The sequence below is a fragment of the Pneumocystis murina genome, assembly GCF_000349005.2.
Source record: "Pneumocystis murina B123 chromosome Unknown supercont1.8, whole genome shotgun sequence".
In the NCBI taxonomy this organism is placed as follows: domain Eukaryota; kingdom Fungi; phylum Ascomycota; class Pneumocystomycetes; order Pneumocystales; family Pneumocystaceae; genus Pneumocystis; species Pneumocystis murina.
In genome coordinates this window covers 211,756-229,322 of record NW_017802366.1, presented here as the reverse complement: position 1 = coordinate 229,322, position 17,567 = coordinate 211,756, and the positions used below count along the sequence as shown (strand labels likewise).

Below are 17,567 nucleotides of genomic sequence, written 5' to 3'. Positions count from 1 at the left end.
CACCAAAAAGCTATATATTCTTCATAAATAGCCCTAGCCCTTAGAATATGAAGGGTTAACCCTAAACAATTCAACTTAAATTTTTTTATCAAAGTTTAATAAAAAAAATTAAAATACTTAAAAAATTAAATTAGAAACCAAATAAAAACAGAACAAAAATGTCGATCAAGCACAATAACATGCTTCCGAACCAGCATTTCCGAAAACACTGGCAAAAGCGGGTTCGGACATGGTTCAATCAGCCAGGACGTAAACTTCGCCGAAGAAAAGCACGACAAGAAAAAGCAGCAAGATTAGCACCCAGGCCAGTTGGAATGCTACGACCAACAGTCTTTGCACCGACGGTTAAATATAATTATAAGTTGCGTCTAGGCCGAGGGTTTACATTTGAAGAATTAAAGGTAAACATAATTTTCTTTTTTTATTGATTTGAAAGATAACTTGTTTGAATTAGGCAGCAGGTATTTCAAAAAGATATGCAGCGACAATTGGTATTTCAGTGGACCATCGCCGTCGTAATCGGTGTCTTGAATCTCTTGAAAGAAATGTTAAACGACTAATGTTATATAAAACACATTTAATTGTTTTCCCACGTAAGACTAAAAAAACAAAGAAAAGCGATACGATGGTAATAGAAACCGCTATCTGTCTATTTTTAACAATTTAGGATGTTTGTAACAAAAAATATTCACAAGTACCAATAGATACAATTATTCCTTCATTTGATACTAAGACTCAAGTTGAATCACGTATTATTACTGAGGAAGAGAGGTCATTTGATGCCTTTGCTACTCTTCGAAAAGCACGTAAAGAAGCCAAGTTGGTGGGTAAACGTGATGAGTAAAAAGTTAAAAGAATTGAAAAATAAATATTTATACTCTTTTTAATGTAATAAAATAAATCCAAGGCATTATTCACCAGATTTATTATGTATTTAAAGACCAATGAATTTTTATAATGAAATCAATATTATCTTTATAATGTTATCCATATAAAAATAACCAATAAATAACAATATTATGAATCGACTTGAAATAGGGTTGATAATAGAAGAATACTTGCAATATAAGCTCCTTTGTATTTTATCATTTTTTGAAACATATCGTTTATTTTTTTCAACACTTTGCTTTCATCAAACAGTTCCCCTGATTTATTAGTTCAATAACGGTATAAAAGTGCAACATACATGTTTCTGGATATCTTGGATTAGCTGAAATATCGCTACTAGCATCAGCAGTAATATTATCCATCTTTATCTTCCAATGCAAAGTCAATTCAAAGCCATTTTCATGAACAAAATGCAAATATTGAACACCGAAAAATTCTTCTGGAAGCCTTTTATTCATTTTAAATGTATAATCATCGTATGATAAAAGTTGCGGGTATTTAGTAGACAAACGAGAAAATAAATCACAACGTATAGTTGATAATTTCGAATAAGACGAGATTCCATAAAAAACGTTATTGATATTTTTTTCTTCCATCATTCTATACACTGTTAACTAATGTTCATAAAATAATTAAAAAATTAAACAATAAAAGAAAATCATGTAATTCTGGATATGTCCAGGGTGATACTTTAACATCCAAAAATGTAACTGTTAAAGTACCCTCATCTACAAGCATCTTAATATCAAAAAATACGTGTCCATTGTAACAATCTCCTTTTAAACAATGTTCTCGAATCAAATGACCATGCTCTTCCGATGAAACAATTCTATTAGATGTATCATGAAAATTAAGCTGATTAAAAATTCGTAATTGAGGAATAGGATTTTCAACAGAAATAGGTAATACGGATATTATTGTATCATTAGCCATAATTTTAGGCTCAGGTTGATTCTCTAAAAAGTAATTATTCGAATTAAGAAGTGATTCTCTAAATCAAAAATTACTTCCATCTTCAAACAAAAAAATAATATACACAAGATCATTCATATTCTTATGAGACCGCCTTTTTTTCTCACTTTTATCCCTCTCAAGGGCATAAATCTCTTTTCTATATTTCTCAATTTCATCTTTTGTTTTTTGTAACTGCTTCATAAGAAATATCTTTTCTTTTTCAATATCATCTTCTTCATCCATATGTATCTGTTTATGAGAAGAAATCAAGTGAAGTATCTTTGAATCTGTATCTCTTGATTGTTCTTCATGTTCAACTTTATCAGAAATCTGTGAAAAACTTCTACGCAAGAAATGATGATTTTGACCAGATTTTTCATGAAATCGTGATAAATAACCCGGATTTTCTTTCGTTTGAAAATTAGAATACATAATTCTTTAAATATATTATAAAAATAACAGCTGAACGCTTATTAAATAAAAATTGTCTTATCGACAAATGGAATATATATAATTTAATCAAATTCGCCCAGTTTTTCGCCGTTTTTTCTCAAAAAAAAAGATATCCCTATAAAAAACACATATACTTTTTCATAAAAGGTGCTTAAATATATTTTTTCCCGGTAAAAAATCCATTTTCTGTCCTTTTAAACATATGTATTTTTTGATGACGTTGGAAATTCTATCGTCGAGCGCCTTCAGCGAGATATATTATAAATATTCAAGATAAATAATTAACTAAAAAACAGAATTCCCCTCTAAAAATAATAGAAAATTGTGCTTTAAAAATATCATATTTATACTGTTCCTTATTTATTTTAAAAAAAGCTTATTTAAAACTTTTACAAAAAATAGTCCTCAAGGATAAAGAACTTTTTTAAAAAATTCAGATAAATACAGAGATTATTTATTATCATAAAATAAAATCAGAGAGGAAACCTTCTAGTTATTTTAAAACGGACGTTTTTATTAAAAAAAAGAATTGTTGTAAAAAAATGGAAAAATTTACTAAATGGAGGGGTATATATGAGATTTATGACGAATTTATTACTTAGATCCTTTTTTATAGACGAAGGAACAGGATTGGCACCTTTTTTTCAGAATTCATTTGAAATAGAGTCTCCAAAATGTTTTTTTTTAATTTTTGGATCATTTCTATACATAATACGACATTTATTTATATTTTTTCTTTTTATTAATTATTTTATATTTGTTCATATGTTACTTTCGCCTATTTTTCAGCCAATATTTCCTAGGTTGGTTCATTTTGTTAAAAAAATATTTATAGGTAGTGTTTTTTTTTTATGTGGAATCTCTCTATCATCAGTTCAAATTAATTATACAAAGAAGTTTATTCCTAATTGAAGAATATACAGATTACTAACATTTCAATAGAAAAAAGATATTTCCATGTGCACAAAATATCATAATTTCATGTTATTGTTCTCCTTTAGATATTTTGTGCCTGTCTTTTAAGTAAAAATACATCATTTATATTAATTGTCTTATTTCTTTTAGCTACAATCCTATATTTACAATTTCTTTCTCTAATACATCATTTGTTCAGCATGTTTCTGGGATAAAAGCACTATTTTATACATTTTCAATGCCAGAAAGATCTCCATATAAAAATTATATGACACTGGACAGTTTATCAAAATTATATCCAAATAGAATTATTTGTGTTTTTCCAGAGGTGGAAATTCTTATCTTCTTTCATTTTTATTTTAATATTATAAAGGGAACTACTTCTAATGGTAGTGGATTGCTTTTATTTACGCAAAGCCTTGAATCAGTTGCACCTAAAACTAAGATTTTCCCTTTATCTATTAAGTAGGATTATAATATTACATTTTTATAGATAATAACTTGAAAAGATATGGAAATTATCTCACAACACCCCTTCCAAGGTCTTTTTTTAAATTTTTATTCCGATTTACATTTAAATTAAGACACAACTTTCAAATAAAAATCTCAGAAACACCTATTATTGTAGAACATCCTGAAAAACTTAGAGAAATAGCCTCTGCTGCTCTTTCAAGATTATCTAAGGTACCTAGACTTGGATTGGGTGTTAATGAAAAGATATCCTTTTTAAAAGCATGGAAAACCTTTTCAAAATGCTGATTTTTTCATAAATCTTATTTTAATTTAAAGAATTTATACAATTTATTATAAGATAAAATTTTTTACATCAGTCATATATATGATTTTATTGATATTTATACAGATTTTTAGATATCAAAGGTATGTTTTAATACTTTATTCAATTAAACACTATCAAAATACTCTTTATCAAGATAATATAATCTTTTTCGACAGATGAAGATCAATAAATAGATCAATAAACAATATTAATATTTACAAGCACTTTTAACAATTCCTAGATGAAGGAGAATAGCCTAGTTATTTTTATATAATTCAGATTTCGTTTATTTTATTTAACATATATATATATATATATCAATTTTATTATTCATATGGAAAAAATACAAAAACAGATTGAAAATTGCAAAATAAGGGATCAAAAAGTATTTTCAGATAAAAAATCATCTTTTCAATCAATAGATCTTAAAAAAGATTTACAAGAATCCTTTAAAACAGACATTTATTCCACCAAAAATGACCTTATTACTTCTCAACAGGATTTTTTAAATAACATAAAATGTACAAATTGTGAAAAAACAAATAACAGTTTTTCAGAAAAATCTATTGAACAGGATCCAGTTCTTTTTTCATTAAAAACTGATAATCCCGCACTTTTTTCTTTACAATTACCAGATGAAGCATTTCATATTCAAAATTTTTCAGGTATCCCAAAACTTAAGGAGCCATTTATTCTTTTTCATGAAACATGTTTACAGGAAAAACTGAGGGGAGATATTTATTTACATCCTCCTTCATATCTCATAAATCATCATAAATATTATGTTTTTCGATCTGAAATTTTAATTGCAAGGCTCTTGACATCTGAAGGAGCCTTGAAAAAGACACTTCACTTTGATTTAGATGTAAAAGACTATCTGTTAAATAAAGATGAGACCTGGAGCATTGGTGGTACTATTGGGATTTGTGTTCCTAACCTTAAAAATGTTGTGGATGAAATATTTGAACTTCTTAATATTTCCAAGGAAAAAGCAGATGAACAGATTATATTAGAAACGAAAGGTGGTAGATGGCCAACAATGTGGGGTAATGCCTGTCCTCGAAAAATTAAAACTACTCGAAGAGACTTGTTAACATGGACAGTGGATATTCAATCAATGCCACTCAAGAAAAATCTTCTAAGAGTGCTTATGGAGTATGCAAAAGATCCGTTGGATAAGCGGCTTCTCGCTTTTTTATGTTCAAAAGAAGGTAGGATTTATTTAATTGATAAAAATATTTTATAATTATTTTTTATAGGTCAAAAATCATTTTTAAATCTTTGTTCTCAGAAATGTATCACACTTTCACACCTATTATCTGCATTTCCTTCTTCCAAGCCTTCTTTTGAACATTTACTTTCAGTATTAACACCATTATCTCCTCGAAAGTATTCTCTTTCTAATGATCCATCGCTATCACCAGGAATTCTACAAATAGCTCTGACAATTTTACAAATACCTCATTGGAAAACTGGCACACGACCCGGTGTTGCTTCTGCATATTTGGAACAGATATTTCATGAATATATTAATAGAAAAAAAACAAATGTGAAAGAAACATTACATAAATTAACTATCTCTATATTTAGGGATCACTTAAATCCTTTTGTGCATAATGCATATGCAGACGGTTCTAGGATTTTTATAGGCGTAGGTGTAGGTATTGCCCCCTTTCGCGGATTTGTTCAAAATCGTCTTCAAAACTTATCTTGTCTTGAAAATCTTTGGATAATTCAAGGCTGCCGTGATTCAAAATTGGATGAAATATATTCTGGGGAATGGGGTTTATTTAATACATCTAAAAATAGAATTATTGTAGAAAGTCGTGCGGGGAAAAAAGAACATGTTCAAGATGAAATCAGACGAAAAGGAAAATTAATATGGGATGTTGTTAATAGAAAGGATGGTCGTATATATGTATGTGGTCCAGGCATTATATTTACTAAGTCAATTGATGAATGTCTTATCAAAATTGCCATGGAACAAGGAGGATATACCCGTGAAGACGCAATTAAAAAATGGAAAGAATTTGAAGATCCATCAGTCTTCAAATATATTAAAGAGACATGGTGATTCCCTTCAGCCTGAATATATGGGAATATCTTTTATATAAAAACTAGATAAACTATTTAACCTTTATCAATCATTATTAAAATATTCAATACAGATATATTTTTAAGTGTTATTTCATCTAACACTATTCGAAAATTCAGGATAATACAAATTTAAAATATGTACTATCAATATTAATAAAATATCGTATTTTTCATGAATTTTAATATCTAATAATTTTATAAAAATAACCAACATTAATTTTAATAATGAAATTTTATATAAGGTTAATGTTGACTATAATTATGTAGTTGTTCTCCTATAAGATACACTTCATCACGAATGCTTTGCTTACATTTAGCTAATAAAATATGAAATATTTTTAAAATTAATATAACTAAGATTCCAGCTAACGTTAGAGGATATGAATAGCGATATACACGAGAAATTGTGTCATAATCATTAGAACGATCTATAAAAATTAATACTCTTTATAAATTAGAATTAGTAAATTATTTTACATAATAACATCGATATAAAATAACCTAGACACAATGGAAGCAATAATGCCATTAACATTATTAATCCAATAGGAAAAACAAACAACTTAGTAGAAAGTACGATATCAGGGTCCAAATACCCATTATGAACAATCTAATTTAATAAACAAAACATACTTTCCTAATAATATTTTAATACCTGCATCATTGATCGTGCAAGAGAAGATTCTCTATTTAACATAATCAAATTAGCAATAATTAACGTATATAAAATTCCTAATGCCCAATCGTGAAAAATATATATTACGGGATCATTCTCTGATAAAAAATATGTATTAAATGGAATAATAATATAATAATCCATAACCAAGCCAAATAAAAATGGAAGAAATATTTCAAAGGCAAAAATCATGTATCCAATTTTCAGAAGCTAAGAAGAAATTAAAACGTATCCTCATATTAGTAGAAAAGCGTACCCTTAACAAAAACGTATTTAGGCATGATACCACTATTTTAGGCGACCTTAATTTCTCTATAAAGATTCTTAAAGTATTCTTAAGTAAATTTCCATGAGTATATAAAAATATTGATAATGCAATAAAAGCTCCAAGAAAATAACATCCAAAAATATATGTATAAAAATCATGAAATTCGTAAGTAGAAAATAAAAATGCAAAAATCCGCCGTCCAACAATCACTATTCATTTATTAGTATTATTTAAATATTAATAAAAAATATACATGGAGGAACAATCAACATAATACCCATAAAGAATGCAAAAATCCATACCAAGAATAAAAACACAATTATTCTCTTAATAAAAGACGGAGGAATATACACTACTGTAAAATTGGGACTGTTTTTCGACTCATTATCTTGTTTTTTATCCAATCTAACATTATCTTCTGTAACAGGTATAAACATTGATTCTCTATGAAGAGAGATATTGTCTTTAAAAGGCACTCGTAAAAACGACCCATTACGAACGAAAACAACATCCAAATCCTTTAACTGTTGTCCAGAATCATTATGAATATCAGTTTTTTTTATTAATAACTTTGCCATAAGAGTCTTCCGTACATATACTCCTTCTTCTTGAGGATGTCGACCATTAAACATAAAAGAAGTAAGACGAAGTTTGGCACTTATAGTTTTCAACCACCATAACCACAAACCCTTTGTTATAGCAGCAGGCTTTATTAATTTTAAAGTTAATGGAATTAATATATGCAAAGCCAATATATCAAAAGGAATATCAAAAAAGAATTTACTAAAATAATCAGAAAAAAAAATCAATAACAAAAAAAGCCTACTTGAGTGATAAACGAAGAGGAAAAAGATCTGGCAGAAAATATCTCACAGAATATATTACACTCGAAAAGCATGAACATATCAAACAAGAATAAATGATCCCACTTGTAAATATTTTTCGTAACAGAACCTTAATAGGGCGTTCAAGAATCTCTTTAATCGGATGAAATTGTGCATCATTAGGGTCATGAATAAAAACTTAACATTAGATAAAAAACAAAAACAATAGTATAAAACTTACATAAAACACCAGGACGAACAATATCACGGCACATTTTAACAAACAAGGCAAATTGAAACATATATGCAGTACCAATAAACCAATGTCTAAAGAAAGTAAATATATATATATAATAATAATCAAAAAATACAAAAAATAACTGGTAAAAGGATTTGAATTCGTAAATGCTAGTCGTGTATTGATATTAGCATTTTCAAATAAATCCAATAATAATATATCTATAAGGATTCCGCAGTAAATAGGAAATACAATGACTTCTATTCCTACAATTACAACGAACTAAATAATTAGATTAAACTTATATAAATTAATAATAATAAAAACCTTAATAATCAAGCTTGCTTGATGAAGTGTATCATTCATTACACGTTGAATCATTCTTTGCCGTGAATTTTTTTTAATATTAGAATATTTCTTCAAATATAATGCGCCAATAGATATTAAAATACAATATCCAATAATAATGGATATTGTTCTATCAAAAACAGTATTTCTTGTTCCAAGAGTAATAACTCTAGGAGGTATAGAAATTTTCATACCATAAATATGAAATATAACCTCCTTTTCCAAATTAGAAGATGAACCTGACAAATAAATAGATGAAACTCTTTCCATAATTCTAGTCAACGCATTATTAGCTATAGATTTTATAAAAGTATGAGATCTAAAAATTTTTATGTATGATTCTTTACTAAATATATCAAAAATTATTATATTAAATAATATCCTTCCAATAATGATAAAACCATTAATTACTTGAAAAATAAAAAAAACAATCGCATCAACAATGGTTAAAAAAACTTTTTGAATCGTACTTTCTGAAAACAATATCAAATAGTGCGGTATTCGAACCTATTTTACCGTTAACAAATATTATAATATTAGAAAAAAAAAAACGAACGGTAATAAGAACTAATGATTTTCCCAAAACATATGGTATAAGTATTAACAATCCAAGAAATATAGCAATCAAAATAGATGTTACGGTACAATTTTGAAAAAGACCACTTATAGGCCCTCGAATCCCAGATAATTCAATGATTCCATCAATTTCGCCCAACTCATCAGGCATATCATCATTTTCCTGATTCATATTAACACGTGCAGTTTCAAAATCTTCCCTATCAACATTCTCAAAATTTTCTTCTCTCGTTTCATCATTGGTAATATGTTCTCTATTCTCCGTATTCCCCTCAGTAGAACTCCAAAGACTCCTCACTCGTGTCGTCAAGGACTGAACAATCGTAGCTCTGATACCCTCATGAACATCGCTTTGAGAAGAAGAATGATCCATATGATTTTGTTCCATTGACCCATTCGTTTCATAGGGTTCTGATTCATGATTTACATCAATATCTTCTACTTCCGGAAACATCGCTTTCTTTTCAAAAGACGCCCCATTTCGTTCATTATCATCATATTGCAACTCATTAATAGAAGGACCCGCCTCCGCCAATGCTTCCTCATATTGATTCATATTATCTTTCTTCATTTCAAAATCTAAGAATCCTAACCTAGATTGCTGTATCATATCCCCATAACCCCTAGAGGAACTCCCAGCATTTTCATTAAAAGAAGGATTTTCATCAATTTCCCATCTTTCATTAGAATCGAGTAATGTGTTTATAGAAAGAGCTAATTCTGCAGGATCCCCCTCAGAATAATCCATATCCATATTATCTTCATCCTCCTGATTATTCTCTGAAAGATGATGATCTTCTTCTGCATGTCCATTAAACGACTCATGCGATGTTCTTCGATTTATTATTCTTTGAGTTCTTAATGGATCATTATGAGAATTAGAATCAAAATCTGATGACTCGAAAGAATGATCATCATTTAAACTAATAACTAAAACCCACTCCCTACAAAGCAAAATGATAATAAAAATAATCACAATAATACCAGTAATAAGTTGCCCTTCAAACACATCCATCATAATTTTACTAAAAAAAATTATCAGCATTCACTAATAAACATCATTTCACAAAAAATACTTGATAGTTTTATATTTAAATAGATTTTTAAGCGAAAAATCCTTCCTTTTAAAAGTATATTGTAACCATGTCGTTTGAGAGGGCTGAGATGCCTCATCTAATAATGATCTTCCTACCAAACTATCCCCTAACCTAAGAGAAAACGTCCAAACACATTGTGTCATCCATGGAAGCCAACCAAGCCATAGAAATAAAGCAAGTCCTGTTCGAAGCCATCTTAAAGTTAAACCCCTCAAACGCCTTAACAAACGCACTAAAAAAACTGCAACAGGAATAGACTTGGGCATATTCGGATCATACACTATATTTATAATCAATTAAATATCCTAAATCTCCTATTTAACTCAAACATTTCGTAAACCGAAAAGGTGTCCTGCAAAGCTCACAATCTCGCCGTCTGCTATGTTGTAACCATTTAATAAGACTTAGATCCATTAATGATCCTCATATTATAGGTTATATGTAAGATTACCAGTTATCATGAACATATTTAATTGTTCCTGAACATTTACTGTATTTCATTCATTAATCAGCCATTTTTCGTCCTTCAAAAAGGATTAAACTCACCATGGATAAAATAAAGGCTCTTCTTCAGAGCTTTCACCGCAACAGACTCTACAAACTCTATCATCCGCCATATCTTAGTTTTTTAATGGCTTCACTAAAAAAAAACAATGTCGATAAATTAAGCCTGAAAAATTTCGGAAAACCTTATGAAGGCATAACATATTTTTTTTAAAAAAAATATAGAAAAATACCAGGAAAATATTAAAAGAACCATATTTGTTATATCCGTTATTTATTTATTTATTTGTTGATTTTTTTTAAAAAATAAAAAGTATTTTTTTTTCAAATATTAAGGAGTTGAAGAAAAAAATATAGAAAAATGATATATCTTTGTATCAATAGATGCCTTGAGTTAATTGTTGGTACTGATCATAAAGTCTCTATAAAAAAGAAAAATATAAATAAAAATATAAATGAAACTTACAGTCCATAAAGAAGCATTTGCTTTTGTAATTAATGACTCCATAAATTCATCTGCTTCAGTTTCAGATAGATGAAGTTGAAAACGTTGTTGAAATTGTATGGAGGTTAATTCGCCAGAACTAAAACAAGGAAGTTTTGACTCTAATATAAATTAAAAATAATAAAATAAATGATAAAATACCATTTTGCATAATTTTAACTAGTAATATAAGATCTTCTGCCTTTTTCCTTAATGCTTTAAAAGCTTGTTTCATTAAATCTTTCCAATCATCAAATCTGTCATCCAAAATGTTTACATAATCAGTAGTAAGTTTGAAAGGGGCGTTTTCAAAACCAACATTTCCCGGTGTATTTGTTAACATGAAACCAAAATCAATGTGAATTAAGTGACCTTCAGTATCTAAAAGAATATTTCCATTGTGCCTATCTTTAAGTTGAAAAATATAACATATCAAACTATATGCTGCTAAGGAACGCATAAAACAATCTTGTGCAGCTTTGTATTGCACCGAATGAGTATCACCATACATCTTTAAATTACTGTAAGAATTAATAAATGATGTTTAAATACCTTTAAAAAATAATCTTTTAATGACAAGACTTTGCCTTTTGAGCTTTCAGAGAAAGATTGTATTATTTTTTTTTTTATAGAATGAATACTTGTAGAATTAATTATGGTTTCTATTAAGCCAGAGTCATTCCCAGTAATGAGTATTCTCATCCTAAAAGAAAATATAAACATAAAATATTATAACTCATTTATATACAACCGTTTGACCCAAACGGGAATATTGTATTCATCCCAAATTTTCTGACATGCATATATGAGTTGACATGCAAAAGCCTCTTGTCTCAAATCTGAACCAGTTTTTACAATTACACTAATTATATTCCAATTAGGTAAATGACTATATGGAGATGATTTCCGTATACGCTCTACTTTTACACTCCATTCTTCTTCAAATATTTTCACTTGAATAATATTAGCCGAAAGACCATTAAGTATTCATATTTACTTGTAGAATTCCTATTTTTTTCTTCAATTCTATTATATTTTATATTATTCATACGAGCATCAATAAAATTTTCACAATTATTCATATTTATACGTTTTTCCTCAAGATTTTGCATCTCCTTGATTATTTTACTCTTGATGGCAGATGTTTCTACTTTAGGGCGTTTATTGCCATCAGAATCCAACTGAGCTAACATTGTCGCAGCTGCTCTCATATATGTAGCTATAATAGAATTCTCATCAATAAAAGGAGACAAAGAATTGTTTTCTTTAGAAAGCATATTAGTTTCTGTTTGATATTGAGGAAATTTAAGACGAGGGTCAAAGCTATGGTTTATATGTTTCAACTTAGAGAATTCTGGTAACGAAGTATCCGAATGGCCATTAAGATCCGTTTTTTTATATAACATGTCATCAGCATAATCATAAATAGATAATACACTAATATCCCCAAGATCGGATTCTATATCTGTTTTTTGATTAACTTTATGCAATTCAGCATCAAAGTTATGTGACAAAATAGGATCATGAAGAAGATCAAAAAGCCGCTTACTTTTTCCTGTATTAGATAATATCTTAGCAATTTTTTCTTTATTTTCCATTTTTTCAGGATCAAAAGATAAGTCATTTTCCAAAATTTCTATTATAAGAAGATAAGGAACCTTTTAAAGAAATCAGAATGATAAAAAAAAAAAATATAAGCTACTCTTTTTGCACTATTTAAAACAATTGCTTCTGTTGAATTAATCCTAACGATTCGATGATGAATAGGATAACTCGCCGTTGCAGTACAGAGCGATGGTATACATATATCAGCAGGAAGATAACTATTTAATAGCGTTAATTCGGCCCGTAATGCACTCAAACGTGCAAGTTCAGGTACAATGATTAAACGAGAGGAAATATCTTGTAATGCTTGAAGAAATGCAGTTTCGTACCTAAAATACTGAGTTTGAAGTAATAGGCTTTGTTTTCTCGGTGAAACACTTGATAATATCTCATAATTTTGAGCATAAAAATCGGACAATAAGGACTTTTTAGAATATAAATCTTCAACAAGGTAAGAATCAAAGCGAGAAGAAAGTTGTTCAGAAGAACAATTAATTTCATCCAAAAGATGAAATTTTTCATTACATAATGACAATAATAATGTTTCTTGTGACGTTGCATTTGAAAATTGCGAATATTCATGCAAATTTTGCTTGTCTTGAGACAAATTTCGATCTAATTGAACCATTGATATACTATTTGATAAACTTTCTGAGACATTTTCCCTTGGAGTCTGAAAAAAATCAGAAAACATTGTATGCTGGAACATTCCTTTATCCGTCTCTCTTGATTGAGGACGATATTGTCTAGCTTGAGCAATAGCAATTGGACCAACTGTTTTTGATAAAAAAGGCACTGAAGCACTCCCAATAATAACACTAGACAATAAGATAGAAGGAAAAATATTCTCCCTAACTTTAAAATCATTTAAATCATAAATTTCTCTTTCACCAAAAATAATATGTTGGATTTTATTAAACATTCTTTTGCATGTTCTAAACGAAACATATTCAGGCGTCTTAAGAAGATCCGTAAAATGTGCCTGAAACAACCAAAAAACCTATCATTTATTTAACCCTTATAAAAAATGTAATCTCTTATTCAAAAAACACCATTAACGCAATGTGAGACGAACTTTTACATTGATCCAAAATAAATATCTCTAAAGCAACGGACTCCGTGTTTAAGTTTACTGCAAGATGGCTAACCATTCATTATTTTTCTTCCTTTTCTTTCTTATCAAAAACATACCATAATTGCGGCAAAAAAAACTCTATTTCCGTCGCAGAAAACCTATTTTTTTAATTATTATTATTATACTCATCAAAAACATTACATACTCTTTCAATTTAGAACATAAATAGTGATGAATACCTATATTATCTGGATATCTAGCAAGATATGCAACACAAAGCTTATTTATCGTTAAAAATATCCTTTTAACTCCGTTTTTTTAAACGTACATGTGAAGTAAAATGAGTAGATTCGAAAAATCTAAATAAAAGATCATTTCCGGATGCTTTTGGGCCATTCATGAGCCTTATTTTATTTTTGATGTCATCTCGATCTGCTTTTTTTTCAATATAACAACTCCTACCGACTGGGGGAGGGAGCAAACCACCGAAACCAAAAAAAAATAAATATTTTACAATTTTAAATAAATTTCCATAAATTTCTGCCACTTTTCCGTAAATTTAATCGCATATATTCGCAATATTTTGAAATCTCATCTTTTTTTTGTTTTACTAGTTTTTTTGTTTCCAATTTTTCTAATTATATATATACATATTATTTATGCTTCTCTTCATTTTTAACACATTCTGAACCCATTTCTTCCGAAATATGACGCATTTATGTCTATAAATCTCCCTATATCCCGTCAAAACCATATATCCAGATCGTCCGAACCTTGTATGCGTTTCGCGACATATAAAAACCGAGATTTTTATATTTGTTGAGTTAAATATCTTTATTCTGAGTATTTAAAGATTTTTTTCTAAAAAACAACCTTTATAGGTTCTTAAACAGCCTTTAAATTATATCTATTATTGTAATTGAATACGTTAGTTTAGAGAATTGAAAAAAAAGCGTATACAAATGGTAAATTACCAAGATTTAATGAATTATCCCTTAACTAATGAATTGTAGATGTATAAAAGACAGAATATATCTGGTCTTTTTTTTGGAATGACGCTAAAGTATATAAATAGTGAAGATATATGGATTTATTGAGATATTCTTAGACTTTTTATACTTTTTACAGTATATAAGCTTTTTTTTGTCTGTCCTTTGGAGAGTCCATCAAAAACAAAAATGTTGTTATGTAGGAATTATCATTATTTGAAATCATCAATGGATCCATATCTAAAATCTATATATTATAAATATGCATTAGAACAAGTAGAGATGGTTGAACCTTATTTAAAAAATGTACAAAAAAATGTAGGAAAATACAGTAAACCTGCCATAAAACATATTAAAGACCAATATGAGAATTATATTTACCCATATTTTGTATATGGAAAAGAGAGTATATATAAATTCGTTAAAAAACATATAGGACCGGTAAAAATAAAGTACATTAAGGAATACGATAGATTTTATAGAAATAGGTTTAAGGATTATCTGGTTTATTCTAAGAAGGTTTATTGGACACATATTTATCCAGGTATTTATTCAACTCGTCAAACGGTTATTTATATCTATCAATCAAAATTAATTCCGTTTTATCAGCAAACTAAGCCTCATGTGATACACTTTTTAAAAACAATGCTTCAATTTTTGATAAGAGAAGTTTATCCACGTATTGTAGAGGGATTGATTTGGCTAAAAGACTTTTTTTTCACGTACGCAGTTCCAAAATTTAATGATTTTTGGATTACACATGTAAATCCACAATTGGAGAGAATTTATGATCGTATTTTTCAATATAAAAATTCAGATTACAATATTGCTTCGGAAACTCAATCAAGCAGGTCATTGTTTTCTATATTATCAACATTTATATCAATTTAGTTTAGATATGAATCGCCAGAAGAAAATATTTTGGACCAGAAAAAGAATACACATATTTCATACGATCAGACAGAAAACCAGCTTTTTTCAGAAATATTATCTTTATGGACCGATCGTCTTAATAAAATTGGCAAAGAAATAGAAGAAGCATTAATCGAGGATTTAGTCGATGTGTTTTTACCAGTCATTTATAAAAAAGAGAAGGCAGTGATTCAAAATCTCCTTAATGAATTAAATTTATTAGTAAATTCGGAAATCTCTAAAATAAAAAACAAAATTATACCAAAAGATAATGTTCTTAAAGGTGCTAAAAAAGACATTTTTTATAACATCGATGACATTAAGGAAGCTGGAAAAACAATTCATGCTAAAGCTTTAGAAATAAGGTAATTCATATTCACAGGCTGGCATAATTTAACTAGGATACATTAGAAAATATCTTAAATCTATTGAAAATGATTGTAAAAAGAAAATAATTAAAAAATCTAAGCTATATTTTAACCAAGTTATAATATTTCAATCAGAAATAACTTCATTGTTTGAAGTATTTATTAAATTGAGTACTAAAGATGAGAATTATAAAAAAGTAATTTTTAATATTTCCTCACTATTTTTTTCTGATTTTTATTTATAGGTTTATAATAAATATTTTGATTTTAAAAATCTTATTGATACAATTGAAAAACAATTTTTTGATTCTATATTGAATTCTACTTTATCTAGTGTTAAACAAATACGTAATTTATCTATAAAAGCAGAACTTGCTGTAAATAATATCACAGGTCTAGCTGCAAAACAATTAAAAGATTTTAAATCAATTAATGCCTCGAATAACATCACTCAAAAACTTTATGATGATCCAACTGATGGTAAGATAAAAAATGATTAAACTTAATATTATATAACTAATAAAAAAGAAAACAATGCTTTATCGAAATTATCCGAAAAATCAAAAGATCAATCAATTGTTTTAGATAATTCCAAACAAGAAACCGAACAAGAAAATGAAAAAATGGAGTCAGAACATCCTGTTTTGAACCAGGATTCTGATTCTTATATGGAAAAACAAGTAAATTCCAATTCAAATCCTTCAGATAATAAAGATTCTATGGAAAATATTAATTATGATTCATCACAAACTGATCCGTTACATTTACAAAAAGAAACTATAAGGTATATCAATTTCTTATTTATATTTATAATTAAAAACAATAAAAATAGAGCTTAGCATTCAAATATACAATAATAATGTGATATTCTTTTTCTTTCATAAAAAATGCAATATTTAATGACGGATATTTTTGATAATAAAGATAATTTTTATCTCGGTCTAAGTTATCGTTTATATAAGAAAAAAAAATTTAAAAAAAATAAATCATGTTTGGAGTATTTAAGCCTAATCTTCCAGCATTTTCGGGTCTATTGTGGTATTATCTCGTATATTTTTAAATCATTATATATAATTTTTGGTAGGAAAATTCCATGGAGACTTTCAAAAACAAGAAAATTAAGACATAGAAGAAGATTACGTAAAGTAGACTTAGTTTTATCCACTCTTCATACATCTCTTAGTAAGGCAGGCTTATCATGTCATGCATTAGAGCGACAAATTCGTGAAATTACTCCAGAATCAAAAATGCTACCTAAAAATAAATATACGGTGTTTAATAAAAAATCGAAAAATTTTAGAAAAAGTATTCATTTTGTGCCAAAAGTAAGAAATCAAAAAACAGGGGCTTAATTGATACATATTTTTAGTTTACAAGAGTAACTGTTATGAATAGAATGTTCCCTCCAGGATATTAAAATACGAAAGTAATATATATAATATACATTTATATATGAAAATATTTTTTACAGAAAATGTATAGTTATATAATTTAAATACTAGCATTTTCTACGCAAGA

The 17,567-nt window shown here is 27.9% G+C and overlaps 8 protein-coding genes across 8 annotated transcripts; 5 read left to right on the top strand and 3 right to left on the bottom strand.

Moving 5' to 3' along the window:
* Positions 1–158: 158 nt before the first annotated feature.
* Positions 159–844, top strand: PNEG_01757 (hypothetical protein; the record flags this gene model as incomplete). Its single annotated transcript, XM_007875530.1, has 3 exons — positions 159–401; positions 455–628; positions 668–844. The coding sequence occupies 3 exons, from the start codon at positions 159–161 to the stop codon at positions 842–844; spliced, it is 594 nt and encodes a 197-aa protein (XP_007873721.1).
* On the bottom strand, positions 212–2,314 carry PNEG_01756 (hypothetical protein). Its single transcript, XM_007875529.1, has 5 exons — positions 1,925–2,314; positions 1,535–1,879; positions 1,187–1,488; positions 699–1,145; positions 212–649 (listed from the first exon to the last, which is right to left on the bottom strand). Exons 1-4 carry the CDS (start codon positions 2,272–2,274, stop codon positions 1,018–1,020), a joined length of 1,125 nt encoding a protein of 374 aa, XP_007873720.1. The 5' UTR covers positions 2,275–2,314; the 3' UTR covers positions 212–649; positions 699–1,017.
* A 523-nt stretch (positions 2,315–2,837) lies between these two features.
* Positions 2,838–3,969, top strand: PNEG_01755 (hypothetical protein; the record flags this gene model as incomplete). The annotated part of the gene is made up of 6 exons (XM_007875528.1): positions 2,838–2,862; positions 2,912–3,191; positions 3,238–3,318; positions 3,361–3,538; positions 3,584–3,675; positions 3,720–3,969. 6 exons carry the CDS (start codon positions 2,838–2,840, stop codon positions 3,967–3,969), a joined length of 906 nt encoding a protein of 301 aa, XP_007873719.1.
* A 256-nt stretch (positions 3,970–4,225) lies between these two features.
* Positions 4,226–6,146, top strand: PNEG_01754 (hypothetical protein). Its single transcript, XM_007875527.1, has 2 exons — positions 4,226–5,199; positions 5,248–6,146. The coding sequence occupies exons 1-2, from the start codon at positions 4,323–4,325 to the stop codon at positions 6,060–6,062; spliced, it is 1,692 nt and encodes a 563-aa protein (XP_007873718.1). The 5' UTR covers positions 4,226–4,322; the 3' UTR covers positions 6,063–6,146.
* Positions 6,147–6,301: 155 nt separating this feature from the next.
* Positions 6,302–10,795, bottom strand: PNEG_01753 (hypothetical protein). Its single transcript, XM_007875526.1, has 14 exons — positions 10,659–10,795; positions 10,442–10,602; positions 10,092–10,392; positions 9,224–10,040; positions 8,996–9,178; positions 8,419–8,946; positions 8,225–8,373; positions 8,095–8,180; positions 7,856–8,051; positions 7,283–7,812; positions 7,018–7,238; positions 6,741–6,971; positions 6,563–6,695; positions 6,302–6,513 (listed from the first exon to the last, which is right to left on the bottom strand). The coding sequence occupies exons 2-14, from the start codon at positions 10,524–10,526 to the stop codon at positions 6,329–6,331; spliced, it is 3,645 nt and encodes a 1,214-aa protein (XP_007873717.1). The 5' UTR covers positions 10,527–10,602; positions 10,659–10,795; the 3' UTR covers positions 6,302–6,328.
* A 198-nt stretch (positions 10,796–10,993) lies between these two features.
* PNEG_01752 (hypothetical protein) lies at positions 10,994–14,180 on the bottom strand (the record flags this gene model as incomplete). The annotated part of the gene is made up of 12 exons (XM_007875525.1): positions 10,994–11,038; positions 11,083–11,222; positions 11,263–11,611; positions 11,653–11,803; positions 11,852–12,053; positions 12,098–12,758; positions 12,803–13,146; positions 13,231–13,705; positions 13,758–13,848; positions 13,897–13,938; positions 13,986–14,059; positions 14,109–14,180. The coding sequence occupies 12 exons, from the start codon at positions 14,178–14,180 to the stop codon at positions 10,994–10,996; spliced, it is 2,646 nt and encodes an 881-aa protein (XP_007873716.1).
* Positions 14,181–14,742: 562 nt separating this feature from the next.
* On the top strand, positions 14,743–16,888 carry PNEG_01751 (hypothetical protein; the record flags this gene model as incomplete). Its single annotated transcript, XM_007875524.1, has 8 exons — positions 14,743–14,745; positions 14,794–14,843; positions 14,889–15,620; positions 15,666–16,046; positions 16,093–16,246; positions 16,295–16,529; positions 16,578–16,833; positions 16,882–16,888. The coding sequence occupies 8 exons, from the start codon at positions 14,743–14,745 to the stop codon at positions 16,886–16,888; spliced, it is 1,818 nt and encodes a 605-aa protein (XP_007873715.1).
* A 149-nt stretch (positions 16,889–17,037) lies between these two features.
* Positions 17,038–17,466, top strand: PNEG_01750 (hypothetical protein; the record flags this gene model as incomplete). The annotated part of the gene is made up of 3 exons (XM_007875523.1): positions 17,038–17,087; positions 17,134–17,374; positions 17,419–17,466. The coding sequence occupies 3 exons, from the start codon at positions 17,038–17,040 to the stop codon at positions 17,464–17,466; spliced, it is 339 nt and encodes a 112-aa protein (XP_007873714.1).
* Between the last annotated feature and the right edge of the window lie 101 nt (positions 17,467–17,567).

Bases quoted from the DNA above. Each gene is read 5' to 3' on its own strand.
- PNEG_01756 (XM_007875529.1), bottom strand. From the start codon at position 2,274: ATGTATTCTAATTTTCAAACGAAAGAAAATCCGGGTTATTTATCACGA. The intron at 1,489-1,534 runs GTTTAATTTTTT...AACAGTGTATAG, and splicing joins TTACATGATTTTCTTTTATT to AATGATGGAAGAAAAAAATA. The intron at 1,146-1,186 runs GTATGTTGCACT...CTAATAAATCAG, and splicing joins TCCAAGATATCCAGAAACAT to GGGAACTGTTTGATGAAAGC.
- PNEG_01754 (XM_007875527.1), top strand. From the start codon at position 4,323: ATGGAAAAAATACAAAAACAGATTGAAAATTGCAAAATAAGGGATCAA. The intron at 5,200-5,247 runs GTAGGATTTATT...TATTTTTTATAG, and splicing joins TTTTTTATGTTCAAAAGAAG to GTCAAAAATCATTTTTAAAT.
- PNEG_01753 (XM_007875526.1), bottom strand. From the start codon at position 10,526: ATGGATCTAAGTCTTATTAAATGGTTACAACATAGCAGACGGCGAGAT. The intron at 7,813-7,855 runs GTAGGCTTTTTT...TGATTATTTTAG, and splicing joins CCTCTTCGTTTATCACTCAA to TAAATTCTTTTTTGATATTC. The intron at 6,514-6,562 runs GTAAAATAATTT...TAATTTTTATAG, and splicing joins TTTTATATCGATGTTATTAT to ATCGTTCTAATGATTATGAC.